This window comes from Vigna unguiculata, chromosome 6 (assembly GCF_004118075.2).
Source record: "Vigna unguiculata cultivar IT97K-499-35 chromosome 6, ASM411807v1, whole genome shotgun sequence".
NCBI classification, from domain to species: Eukaryota; Viridiplantae; Streptophyta; class Magnoliopsida; order Fabales; family Fabaceae; genus Vigna; species Vigna unguiculata.
In genome coordinates, this window is record NC_040284.1 from 4,948,664 (window position 1) to 4,962,719 (window position 14,056).

The 14,056-nt window shown below is 33.3% G+C and overlaps 2 protein-coding genes across 3 annotated transcripts; one reads left to right on the forward strand and one right to left on the reverse strand.

Moving 5' to 3' along the window:
* Positions 1 to 1,370: 1,370 nt before the first annotated feature.
* Positions 1,371 to 12,605, reverse strand: LOC114188319 (cysteine-rich receptor-like protein kinase 25). Its single transcript, XM_028076916.1, has 8 exons — positions 11,846 to 12,605; positions 11,621 to 11,755; positions 11,422 to 11,567; positions 11,121 to 11,331; positions 10,762 to 10,999; positions 10,530 to 10,677; positions 9,916 to 10,156; positions 1,371 to 1,402 (listed from the first exon to the last, which is right to left on the reverse strand). The coding sequence occupies exons 1-8, from the start codon at positions 12,603 to 12,605 to the stop codon at positions 1,371 to 1,373; spliced, it is 1,911 nt and encodes a 636-aa protein (XP_027932717.1).
* Positions 3,221 to 7,927, forward strand: LOC114188675 (GPN-loop GTPase 3-like). Of its 2 annotated transcripts, none has more exons than XM_028077263.1 (10): positions 3,221 to 3,476; positions 3,905 to 3,962; positions 4,075 to 4,183; positions 4,279 to 4,360; positions 4,481 to 4,566; positions 4,868 to 4,971; positions 5,101 to 5,231; positions 5,315 to 5,408; positions 6,092 to 6,147; positions 7,590 to 7,921. In XM_028077263.1, exons 2-10 carry the CDS (start codon positions 3,918 to 3,920, stop codon positions 7,684 to 7,686), a joined length of 804 nt encoding a protein of 267 aa, XP_027933064.1. In that variant the 5' UTR covers positions 3,221 to 3,476; positions 3,905 to 3,917; the 3' UTR covers positions 7,687 to 7,921. The 2 variants fall into 2 exon arrangements, with proteins under 2 accessions (XP_027933064.1, XP_027933063.1); XM_028077262.1 differs by having other exon boundaries at positions 3,222 to 3,476; positions 3,753 to 3,962; positions 7,590 to 7,927.
* Positions 12,606 to 14,056: the final 1,451 nt, after the last annotated feature.

The following is a 14,056-nucleotide window of genomic DNA, read 5'->3' on the forward strand; positions in this document are numbered from 1 at the left end:
CAGTTAGTTCAGATACTTCATTGGTCAGGCGGGAGGTCTCGGTCTTGGAAAGGGCCAAGGCTTGATCTTTTTGTTCAAGATCAAGAGATTTTTGGGTGGATTGTAGAGTGAACTGGTCCATCAGCATGATGCTAGTGGCCTCGGCCCTATGAAGATCAGCTAGGAGGTTTTCGTGGAGAGATTGGGGATCTTGGGCTCTTAGAAGATTGATGTCGTGGTGAAGATAGTTGTGTTTTCGGCTATGTTGAGAGTGAAGGAATTGAGGGTGCCAGAAGCTTAATTCGGTATTGTCCGCGGTATGAAGCGGAGCTATTGGAGTCTGGGAGGTTGAGTGTTGGGAGGTGCTCTCGATGACCTTCTTACCCCGAGCTCTAGATCGTCGTGTTAAGGCTTCGAGGTCGGGTTCCGAGGTTTCTTCATGGAGTTCAATCCGGGGAGGAGGTGCTGAAGGGCTTGCGCCAGGAGTGGAAGTCTTTTGTCTTTTAAGTTGGCGAGCACGCTTAAGCATATCTTCGTGGGACATCGCCATCAGGTTGTCTGTAAAAAGAAACAGGGTCGGTTAAAATGCGAGAATCATTAGTAAGCTTGCTATAATAAAGGAACAGTTGTAAGGTAAGTACCGATGTGGAATTTTAGATCTACCACTCGGAATTCCAGCTCTAAAAGTTTTCGAGTGTCAAAAACAACATCTAGTTGTTCCAGCATCAGACAGTCTTTTTTCTCGGAGGGGTCCAGGTCGTCTAATTGCCGAGCTGATTGGAGATTAGGTGATTGACACCAATACAAAGGAAAGCCTTCTAAGAGGGAAGGATTCTGCTCGGGGGCGACTATTTTTATAAAAATCCCTTTAAAACCTTTGTAGGAGGAGTTGTATAAAGTTAGAAGGCCTCGACCGCTGACTCCGCTAAGGGAGGCTAGAAGATGTTTATGGGGGGATCGCAACTCGAAGAAGTAAAGAAACATATTGCTTGAGGGGGTAATACCAAAGTGGGTGCATAAAATTTGGAATGCACGAATGAAGGCCCAGCTGTTGGGGTGAAGTTGACTAGGTGAGACATTCAAAACAGTGAGGAGTTCCTTTTCAAAAGTGTTAAATGGTAGGCGTAAACCTAATTTCTCAAATAAGGTAACATACATAAAGGTAAATTTGTGAGGGGGGATAGGGAACAAGTTGCCGTCCCTACAGATGGGTTCGTCATTGTCACAAGCAATTACAGTTACGTCAGACTCATTGCTCTTACACAGTGTTTGATGGCGTCTAAAAGCCCTAACCCTAGTCAGGGTGGTCATGGTGGAGGTTTCTCGCCGTAAGGCCAAGGGGGCCCAAGAATAGAGGGCATTGTAATGGTCGTTCATGAAGGGCGATTAAACTATACCAAAGAAAGGGTTTTTCTTGAAATAAGTTAGGGTGATTGAAAAAAAAGAAGGTGCAGGGTGCAAGCTAAAACACAATACACACAAATAATGTATAAGAAACCAGAGCAAAGAACCAGAAAATGCAGTTGTAAAAACTTGAAAAGAGGAAAAGAGGAGGTACCTGGAGAAAGAAAATGGCGGTTGAGCAAGACGAGGGAGGTGGAAAGTTTGAGTGAAAAATGAGGTGAATGTGAGGGAGTGAGGAAATGGCTAATGGAGGGAGTTGAAAGAGGGGGAAATAAGCGTCGTTTGGTATTCAAAAGGGGAATGTTGAAAGAGTAACCGTTGGATGATTTACACGTGGGGGCGTGGATGTAGGGAGTAACGGCAGATACGTTACGTGTGGACGCGTAACTGCAGGGAGTAATGATGATTTTACGGGAATTAGTGAAAGACAGGAGTGACAAGACAAATTCTGCTCTCTTCGTCCTAAGGCCGAGATCGTGCACAATTTGGAGAGCTATGTCCTGGACCAGAGGAAGTCGGTTTAAAGTTGAGAGGAGGAGGGGGCGTCGTATCGGCAAGGTACCGAGTGCGGATATTATGTTAAGGGGAGTTGGAGTCAAACCGAGTAGGAGAAGCTGGTATCTCGGTATTTAGCCTCGGTATTATGGCGAGAGAGAACACATTGGTCAGTTTTACATCTGGCGATATTTTTGGGATTAGTGGGGTGGTTGTTGTATTTTGTAAATATTTTGGGTGTAAAAGATAGAGGATAATTTCGTTTATGAGGGAGGTGGTTATTTTTAGGAAATATTTTAGAAATTAGATAATAAGTGCTTTTTTAGTTATTATTTGGTGAATCTTGGGGATCAATATTTTGTAACTGGTTATGATATAAATAAGAGAGTTACTCCCATGGTCAAGGGACAGAGTTTTTTTTGGCCTAAATAAGTCATAAAACTTTCTTCTTGTTTTGGTGAGGAATTATCTCGCATTTTTCTGAACCAGAACAATTATATATAAATATACGTAACCGTTTAATATTTTTTTAATTCGTATTAATTAATTATAATTATTTTTATAACATCAAATTACAAAATCATTCTCTTTTTTTGTTAAGGGTATTTTGGTAACTTTCTAATTCTATCTATTTTTACAATTTATTTTATTTATCACATCAATCAAATCTTTCACTAACTTTCATAAAATTTATCTCCAAATCTACTCACTTTAACCTCTAAATCCACTCAAAAAAACACAAAAATTCATCCACCAAAATCTACACAAATTCATCTTCACACTCTCCCCCATATCCATCCTATCAAAGGAACACACCCTTAGAACTTAAGGAGGATGACAACTATATTCTTCAAGTAGAATAAACCCTTAATTGCTTCACATGTATACAAATGAAAATCATATCTCCTTTCAAGTTCAACTTCTGTTGTATACACATCAAAAGAGCTACGTCAATCTATAATATACCATGTCGCATGAACAAACTACCATATACAATGTTATGTTTTCTATTATAACAGAATTAAGTAAAATGATTTAATTGAACCATATTTCGGAAATTTAAGATCAAATTAAACACAATTCCTAAAATATGATTAAATTGAAAAAACTTAACTAAAACTATAAGAAAATGATTATTTAAGCTTAATACATATTATATTATCTCTCTTCTAACACCGTAAAATTCTATTTCTCTTATAAAGTGAAACCCTACACCTTATTTCTTCTCATAAAATTAATTTCTAATTCCTAATTTTTAAAGGTAATAAAAATAATATATTATAAATAATATAATATCATTTGTTCCGTAAATGGAATTAGTGTAATGGAGAGCGATTAAATCCAATTAAAATCCCACGCTCCCCACCACTTACACGAAGCGAAACAGTGCAGGAGGAGTGGTCTCTCTTTCTCCATCCAACCTCGCGCAGCTTCTACCCTCAACCTGCCGACGGCGAGGGCTTGCGACGACGACGAGGGCGTGCGACGACGACGACCGAGGGCGACAGTCTGAGACTCGACGGCGAGCGGTTCAAAAGAAGGAACGAACCAGTGCGGGGCAGCAGAAGAACAAGAGTAGAAACCTAATCCCCTAATCAGTGAGTTTTCTTCACCGATTCTAGCTAGTTTACATCAAAATCGATTTTGCTTCCGAGTTGACTCGGAAGCTATGTGTAGAAACGTAATCTCCTCGTCCGAGTTAACTAGCGAGTTTGATAACCATAATTGCAATCGATCAGAAAACCCAACAACCTTAATACTTAGCATTTTTCACTGCTAAAGGAATTAGAGAGAACCACAAAGTTGAAATGAGGCTACTTTTTTTTTTTTTTAACATTTTACTCTTTTTTCCGTTTGATATTTGGTGTGTTCAGGTTTTGTAGTAGTGTGTGGTGTATGGCCTACAGTGATGTGGTGAATTTGCTGTTGGCCGTTGCGGTTTGGTGTACTGCTTACATTACTGTTGCAGTTCTCGCTTCCTTTCGGGCAGTCAATTTCCTCTGTACTTTCTGAAACCTCCTTGCAGCTAGGTTACCATCATGGGTTATGCGCAACTTGTCATAGGTCCTGCTGGTAGTGGCAAGGTAATTCTATTGCTTTCACAGAATTTGCTGACTTAAACCACATACCGAAGTTTTAAACTTGCTATTTAACAAAAATACAATTATCTGTGTGTCTTGCTTTTTGTGCAATCAGTCTACCTATTGCTCGAGTTTGTATGAACACTGTGTGGCTTCGCGGCGAACGATTCATGTTGTGAACCTTGATCCTGCTGCTGAAAATTTTGACTATCCTGTTGCAATGGGTAAATAAAGTGTGTTATTATGTGGTTATTTCTTTTGAGGGTTTGGATTTTTGTTATCCTTGGAGCTTGACTTTTGTGGGCTGCAATGCTGGCAGATATTAGGGAACTCATTTCTCTGGATGATGTTATGGAGGAGCTGGGATTGGGTCCTAATGGTGGTCTTGTTTACTGCATGGAGTATCCTTTTTCCTCAATTATGTTTAGCAGTACAGTTTATCTCCATGAGTACCCATGTTAGATTTTGTGCTGTTTTAAAAATTGGATTTAAGATTTGGTTGCCTTAATAATTATATTTAGGCACCTTGAGGATAACCTGGATGATTGGCTTACTGAGGAATTGGACAATTATTTAGATGACGATTACTTGGTTTTTGACTGCCCTGGTATTCAGGCTCTCTTCTCTACCTTTTTTGTTATTTATTTATGTTTTAGTAGCGAAAGTTTGATATTTAAAGTTTTTGGAGGATATTGTGATTATGAGGTGGTGATAATATTGTTATAGTTATAAAATGCAATAACATATATGGAAGGCCACAAATCAGAAGGGGTGGTATAATGAGCTACTTTAATTTTGTTCTTTTACAACAGAACGGTAGTATGGCCAGTTTCTGTAATGTTGAAGTCTATATTACAGTTGTTTTGACAAGTTGTGATAAATTAGCTTTACCTTGTAATGTTTTGCAGGTCAGATAGAACTTTATTCCCATGTTCCGGTGCTTAAGAATTTTGTGGAACATCTGAAACGGAAAAATTTTAGTGTTTGTGCTGTTTACGTACTTGATTCTCAGGTTTGTGGTAGTTTGCTGAATGCATATTTTCTTTTAAGCTTTTGGCTTTCTCGTATATCTTTAGGTTTGCAGCTGTTTGTTTATTTGAACTACCGTGTTTGTTGACTGACTATTTTAAATTGTTTCCAGTTCATGACAGATGTAACCAAATTTATAAGTGGATGCATGGCATGCCTTTCTGCGATGGTTCAACTTGAACTACCTCATGTTAATATCCTCTCAAAGATGGACCTCGTGACTAACAAGAAATATCTTGATGAGTAATCACTAAATTTTCTTTCCCAAATTTGTTTTCATATTTTCATATTCATTCATTCAAATTTTAATATACTTTTGCGCTTAGTTTTTTGGATCCAGAGCCCACCTTTTTACTGTCTGAATTGAATCAACGGATGGGTCCTCAGTATGCTAAGCTGAATAAAGCTTTGATTGAATTGGTAGGTCATCTATGATTTTATGGAAGTTATTCCATTTTCCTCCTTTCCCAATAATATTAAAGTTAATGTAATGTGTACTTGTTGGTTTTCAATGTTAAACCGTTTATTAATGTCTGGGTTATATACCATGTCATGTTATATTTTCACAATTTGATAGCAATTTACACTTCCATCATATGCGTGCTGGGTTTGTGAAGAATGTTGGACTACTACCAAGGAACATTGAACATAGATAGCTATATTATTAGAATTGTAAAAGTAATACTTGGGTGATGTTAAGAAAGCATGAATTGTCATTGAATTTCTGGGCAAGATTATTGGGCTGATGTTCCTTTTTTAAATATCATATTTTGTTTAAATGCAATCATACTCATGAGGTTCAGATAGGCCACCTGTGTTATTATTTAAATGCATTTTATTTCCAAATATGGGGCCGGTCTACTAAACTAACCCAATCTTGCTGTTTCTAGTCACTGTACACTTATCAATCCCTTCAATATATATATATATATATATATATGAAATTTGCGTTTCCTTTGGGAATCTTCAACAAAAATTATGGGAATTGGTTCTTCTTAACCAATTCCCATATATCTTCATGGGACAATCAGTCACTATTGAACTGTCACAGCACTTTGTTTCTATTCTATCATTTTTTTTATTTATTTCCTCCTTCTGAACAGGTTAATAACTATAGCATGGTGAGTTTTATACCACTAGACTTGAGGAAGGAAAAAAGGTATGCTTCTCTCTTTCTTTTCCTTGCATATCCTAGCTACGGTTCATTTCTTGAATAATCTTATATTTATATAGTTGGCATATAGCGGATATAATTTTGCTCGTGGCTGTGTGCATCATAGACTGGTATTGGATATATCTACCATGGGTGTGATGCTGAAAGCTGAAATATTAGTTTTGAATGGTATGAACTGAAACAGGTGTAAATTATTTCTATGGTAAAAAGAAAAATGATAGAATGACATAAATTAAACTATAATAGTTGATGATAGCACCATGGACCAACTGGAGGTTCATTGGCCAAGACGGCCCTAGTTTACATGTAATACCTGTTGTAATAACAACCTTTTTAAAAGAATTTAATAATTCTGTTTAGTTAATTCTGGTTTCTTGTTGAAACTAGAATTATATATAGGTCTTGTATATGCTTTTTAGGGAATAATGAGAAGTTCTCTAGTTTTCTGTATCTTCTACAATCTTCCTTTGAAGTTGTGAAGTTGTGAGTGAGTGTTGGAGTAGTGTGTTTGGTGACACGTAAGAGTTTGTGAGAGCTTTCCTTACAGTAAAGGGAGCTTGGGTGAGAAGAACGTGTAATATCAGTTTAGATATTACATTACACCTGTTTTCCTTGGCAAAAGGCTTAAGCTTGACGTTGTTCAGATGAGGCACTGGTCAGTGGAGTGAATGTTAATTATTCAGACAGAAAGTATAGATATAGATATGTCATAAAGAGAATATCTAGATTACTTGTAGCAGTTTCTTATGTGTTTGTTATATTTTCTTCTTTTCTCAATCAATACAAGTCAGTTTTATTAGATAGGAACTGATTCCTATCAGATGAACTCAAATTATGGCTCTTGTAGCTTGTGCTTCCAGAGCTGTTGGATGACTGTTAGTTGGCAAATCGTTGCAGCCTTGCAGGCTATGAGATAAACGAACTTTGACTTGATTTTGTATTAGAGCTTGCCTCTGTAGTATAATGGTTGAAACGAATAGAACATACAGTTTGAATAGTGAGTTGGGGGAAGAATAATAAGTCTCATTGCTTAAGAAAATAGACTTGCTTGTCTTCATGAGATATATGAAGTATGGTGTACTCTGGAATTGACATGCTAACTTGGTATTGTGTTGTGTTCTTGAATTCAAACTTATTTTCCCATTTTCAACTGTCTTTTTGAAGAAAAATACATTTTTTATAACAATTCATTATCTTAAAATTTATTATAACAATAAATTTAATTCGTAACAATATAGCATATAGTAATGTTGTGGTAAAATAACATTGTCAAACTGCAGGAATCACTCACTCTCCTTATTATCCTTATATAGCCCATTGCCAGTCTCACGTACCATTTCCTTTCCATTTGTTACCTATTTTGTATGCTTCTTCTATCTAACCTATTTTTGTTTTATATGCTTTTTGTTGGATTCTTGTATCTACAGTATACAATATGTGCTGGGGCAAATTGACAACTGCATCCAGTATGGGGAAGATGCAGATGTGAAGGTTAAGGATTTTGATCCCGAGGAAGATGAGTAGCAAATATCCTTCCACAGACTGCTTCTTTGTATTTTTGTTTTACTTGGACATGATGGTGAATGAAGCTCACTCACATTGTTAATACAGTGTATCATTTAGACAATTTATCCTTCAATTGGAAAGGTTGAGGTTGGTGATTCGCTTTCTATTCTTGTCTGGTTGTAACATGAAAAGTCTTTGTTTGTGTACCACTACTTCAGATATGTTTTAAGTCAATAAACAAATATCAATTGAAACAATACTTCAAAGGTGCGCTACTGGACGTATTCATACATGTTTTTGTTATCTTCAGTTGCGTTTAAAAGTAAATAAACAAATATCAATTTAAAAAGTACTTAAATTATCTATTGGATGTAATCGAGTTTTAGTTAATTTGTCTAAAATCTTATGTTAAAGCTACAACATATACATCATGTATTTTTGTTATTTAATACACAAGCTTTATAATTTGTATGCATTTGTGTCATTAATTAAAATTTCATTCTTAAGTTACCTTAATATATTATTTAAATTAAAAATATTCAAATATAAAATAAAAATTTCTAACATTCTTGAAAAAAAGTTACACCATCTATATCTATATAAATATAAAAGAGGTTTTTCTTAAAATAAAATAATTATTTTATCAATTTTATCTTTTAAGTGACTATTACTTTAAATTTAAGCCTTTTTTTTTAGATTTGAGTATCTTTTCAAACTTAAATATTTTTTTAATTATGAAATTACCTTTAAAATAAATAAAAATTATTTACAATAAAATTACAAAATATTTATATTTAGTTTTAGAAAATAATAATAATTTTATTATTTTACATTATCATAAGAAATTAAACACACTTTATAAATAAACCAAACATTTATAACAAGACATACAAAAGTTATAGAAATTGCGTAATAAATAGTTAAATACCCAAGAAAATATGATAATTTGTAATTACAGTTTATGATTGAAACTTAAATATTCCGACCTTTAGAATGGTTTTTTATTTATTAAATATACATAATCTCTCAATATCAAATTTACTTGGTATCAACACTTGAATATTTCATACTTATCACGTGAGATTATCAATATTTTACCATCAAGTTGAATTTTTTAGAATAGAAAACTCAATCTCAAGTCAGTGTTGAAACTTGAATAGTCGATCTAATTAATCCATAAGCAAGGTAAAATAATCAAACACAATATCTTTTAGAACTATTCATTCTCATGAAAAAGCATATTGTATATCAAATGCTCTCAATAATAATAATAATAATCAAATCATTTATCTTATGTTATCTCAAAGGGCATAAACACGTCATTTCTAGATGAAGTGTCTCTATTTGGATATGAAAAATTGAAGCAACAAGAAACATTATGACCTTTGAGCATTTTTGTATTCAATATAACTAAATATTATTTTTCTTTATTTCATCAATATCATATATTTATAACTAAAAATCTAAATTTGATTTTTGATCTAATTTAATATATTTTGTTCATAACATGCTCATATTTTATTTGCAATAAACAATAAATAATTAACCCATAACTTTTTTCTTGTAATTGTTATATTTACGTTAAATTCATGTTTTTATAAAATACTCAAATTTGATATTGAAAGAAATTAAAAAAGATTTTATTTTTTTAATTTATGTGAGTCTGTCCACAAACTCATAAACCATATAAATTCTCTTCAGCTTATTTTTAATGAACCGAATGTGGGAAGAACCAAATCAACAAATTGACTTACCTTATCATCTTTACTTTACTCGTTTCTTTTTTTTAGTTTTATCATATTCCTTATTGTCTTGCTGCAAATTATATAATTCCTCAACTTTTTTTTGAACTTGGGCACATGAATTTTGGTATAATACAGAGGAATCTTAAAATAAAAAAACAAAAACTCAGCATGTGTTTGGAGGCTCAAATTTTGACGAATTTTCCTTTAGGAGATTCGAAGGAACTCCCACTAGTGCAAACTTTACATTACAAAAAAGTAGAAAATTTTTTGGCATCAAAACAGTTCCTAAGTGAATGTACACATGAAGGTTAAAACATACACTAATATAAGCAAATTAGTGTTGAATATTTTGTTGTTACAAAATGTTAACAAAATAAACACACAAAGTATATATAGATACACCCAAACATACTACAAAAAAAAAAAATGATCCTTAATTGTAATATTTTCAGCAACAGATAACTAATGTTGCTGAATAAACTTGAATCAGATAATTAGAAATCCTTGGTTTCTGTTTTTCCACGCATGAAAAATGCTGGTTCTTGTGGTAAAGGCAGTTTCCCAAGTTGATCACAGCTAAAATAGAAAGCAATTTTTGCCATGATAGGCCTCTGATCTGGGTTTCCTTGCACACATAATAAACCAATTTGTACACACTTATTGATTTCTGTTTCAGAAAAGGAGTGTTGTAATGAGGGATCCAACAATTCAAGTACTCTGTTTTTCTTCCACTTCTTCCAAGCCTGCAATTAACATGCCAAATACATGCTCATTTATCTCTTTCCATCATGAGTCCCCTTTAACATGTTCACAAAACACTCCTTATTAGTTAAATCTTTTGAGAAATTACAAAATCATGAATAAAAATCATCATATATGTTTGATTCCCACATTAGACAAGTAATAAGACCAGTTGATTATAAATGAGTACAAACCTGACTTAAAAAGTAAGTGTTGTAAAGTTAAGTTAGATTTAAATTCTACTTCTTAACATTCCTATAATTTTTATAATATCTGATGATTCATGATTCTCATTCAATGTATAGAAGTATGCTAAAATATGTTGAATAACCTGTTACTGATATTTCTCTTGGAATCTAATACTAAGATACTCACATGGCTCAAGAGATCATCCAAATCTTTTCCGTTCCCATCAACGTTTCTCTTTCCACTGATGATTTCAAGAATTATAACTCCAAAACTAAAAACATCAGATTTCATAGAAAATTGACCAAGCATTGCATATTCAGGAGACATGTAGCCACTGCAAAACAATAATAAATATATCTGAAACCAAACAATTCCTTTGTGTTGTTTGAGAACAAAGTTTGTCAGCATCAAAACTTACTATGTTCCAGAAATTATACTTGTATTCCCTTGCATTTGATCGATGGAAATAATCCTTGCTAATCCAAAATCTGATATCTTTGCGTTCATTTTGTTGTCTAACAAAATGTTACTAGGTTTAAGATCACAGTGTATAATGTTAAGATGAGAATCCTCGTGAAGATAGAGAATTCCTCGTGCAATTCCTCTTATAATCTCGTAACGTTCGGACCAACTTAATTTCCTATGATTTTGAGGGCCTGTGAAAGTAAAAACATGAGACAAAACCATTTTTAATGATCAGAAATGTCTGAAAAAGAAAACGCATTGATCAAATTGCAAGTGAAGAAAAGACAAAAGATAAGGTTTAAAGTATCATACTGAACAGATAGTAATCAAGGCTTTCGTTGTGCACAAACTCATAAATGAGTATCTTCTCATTCCTTTGAACGCAAAATCCTAACAGTCTAACAAGATTTCTGTGTTGAAGTTTGGAAATTAGCAACACCTCTTTCTTGAATTCTGTAGCTCCTTGACTGGAATTTTTCTTTAGCCTCTTTACTGCTATTTCAAGTCCATTTGAAAACACACCCTGCAATATACATGCTATTAACAAACCTTAAATTGAACATTACAGCAAAATTTCTCAATTACAGTTTAACACAAAACATAAGTTAGCAACCTTGTACACTGCTCCAAAACCACCTTCCCCTATCTTGTTATCATCAGAAAACTTGTTTGTTGCTTCTTGAATAGTACTCAATTCAAATTGCAGAGAGTTCAATTCTGTTGAAATCTCTTCCCCACCTAAACCAAAAGTAATGTTAGCTATAAATCAGTAGTTCAGTGAATAACATGATCACAGAAATGAAGATTGTTACAATTTCCTTTTCGGTGCTTGAGATCCTTCCTTAACTCCCTGTGCAACAAATAGCAAACAAAAAACAAAACAATGACTGGAACAAGGCCATGAAAAAATATGATTGATGCAATTACTCCCAGATTCTTTCTTTTTCCTGCAATAGAGATGATTAGTGTCAACATAAGTAACTATTTCTCTGAAATATGTTAAACAAAGGATACACATAATTAAAGTATGATTCAACCTCTAGGAAGTGGGAAAAACAGATAATGATCATATCTAACAATACAGCTTGGATATATAACTCTTCCTCCTATCTTGCCTCTTGCACATGTTTGAAGAAAATCCATGGCATCCCTAAGGCACTTCCTGCAATTTTCCTTGGAGAGGTATGGCACGCACTGAGCAAAGCCAAAAAAGTGCTTCTCCTGAGAGATACTTTTTTTCTTCACAGCAAACTTAACAGAACCCATTGGAGCTTCAATGGCTTCAGTCAGAAGATCCTTCATCAAGGAACTCAGCATTCTGTTGAAAATATCCAATTCCCCCTCATAATCCTCACTGTTCTTAACACACCATGATGGCGATTTCTTAGTAGTGTTGAAGAAAAACATGTTTGTGTAGCGAACCAAGCATTCATGAGTCCAAATTATAGCCTCTTTGTTGAAGATACACTTTGATTTAAGTGTCTGGATTGAAGTATTCACACATTCTCCACATTTCTCCATGTATCCATTGCACATGAAGAGGCCATAGACAGTGTCTTGTTTGTTTCTTCCACTTACTGTGGTGTAGTAATAGTTGGTGCTGTTAACTTTGGATTCAAGTTTAGATAAGAGTTTATTCAGGTTGAATTGGTAACTACTTTTGGGACTAAACTTTGGCTTCTGTGTGCAATTGTAGTGCCTGAAAGTTGAGGCTGTTTCAGTTGGTAAAATGTTAAGGGTGCCAAGTAAGTAAAACATAAGAATTGAGAACAATTTCTGACGCATCAAAGAAGCCATGTTTTGGGATATTCTTTCTGCTTAATGTTAAGACTATGATACACTACACTTGGATTAATCTTCAAGAAGTAATTGGATTTAATAATTGGTCTTTATTTTAAGATAATACAGGTGTCTTGAAAGCTTATGTTATCATATAATTGCATTGTCCTCATGGTTAATTTAATGCTTCATATGTCATAATCGCTAAAGAATTTACTCAACATGCAAAAAAAAATATGGTTAAATAAGAAAAGTAGCTCCTCACGATAACAAATTGCAAAAGGAAGTTAGATTATGGCCATGGAGTTTTAAGTATTGAAAGATTTTTCAAGAATAAATCAACTAACCGTTGGTGAGATCAAATGGTGTGGTAAACACATTCAAAACAACACAAAAGACATGGGAAAAGTTATCCATGAACACTTATAAATAAAGAAACAAAGTGAATAATAAACTTTTTACAAACTAAATTAGACGTATATATAAATTAAAAAATTTGATTTTTAGAACAATAAAAATTATTACAAATTAAATTATATATAAATTATTTTAATTTTCAATTTTCAATTTTAATTTCTTTTTCTAAAAGTGTTTACATTCATCTACAATGAGTATGTTTGACAATGTTTTTCATTATGGTATTTTGGATAAAAAATTTTAATAAAGTAATTTATTTATTTGAAGAATTTGAAATTCTTTCAAGAAGAATGACATATATGGATTAGAAAGTGAAAAGTAAATACAAATTGAGAAATTTTAAGAATGTATTTTATATAAATAAAATAATAGTTTGAAATTCACTAAAAGAAATAAGAAAATTGAAATTTTTCAAGTTGTGAAATTTCTTAGAACAAGAAAAGTCCACAAATCCAAAAAATCGAATCAAGTTGGACACAAGGTAAAAATGACTCCGTTTGAATTGAAGGTCGAGTCATGCTTACTCGAACCAAAGAATAAGCCGAACGTCGAACTGAAAGACGAACTAAATATTTAAACAAGTCAATTTGAACCGAAAGTCGAAATTAGTTGACCAAATAAAAAGTAATAAGAAGACAAAAGTAAAGTATTTATTTGTATATCATTTCTAAAAGATATGTTAATAAGCTAATGCGTTAAAAAATAGTCTGAAGTATTGGAATAATTGTATTTTATAAAAGATGAAAGAAAAAATCTCGTAAATCTATTTCAAGCACCTTTCCAATTGTTTTAGTATAGAGCACCATTAGGCAAGTCCACCTTTTTTGTACACACAAGACAATTTACTACATACTTCAAAAAAAAGTCATTACAAACAGTACATCAGTTATCACAAATACAAATGCAGCTACTGCAACACTATTCTAAATTATAAAAGATAACTATGTAAACGAAAAACAATTATAATAGATAGTCCGTCTTCATACATTAGTATTAAGTAAAAATATGACTTCAAAATCAATTGCAAGCATCCTAATAAGCCTGAAATTCCC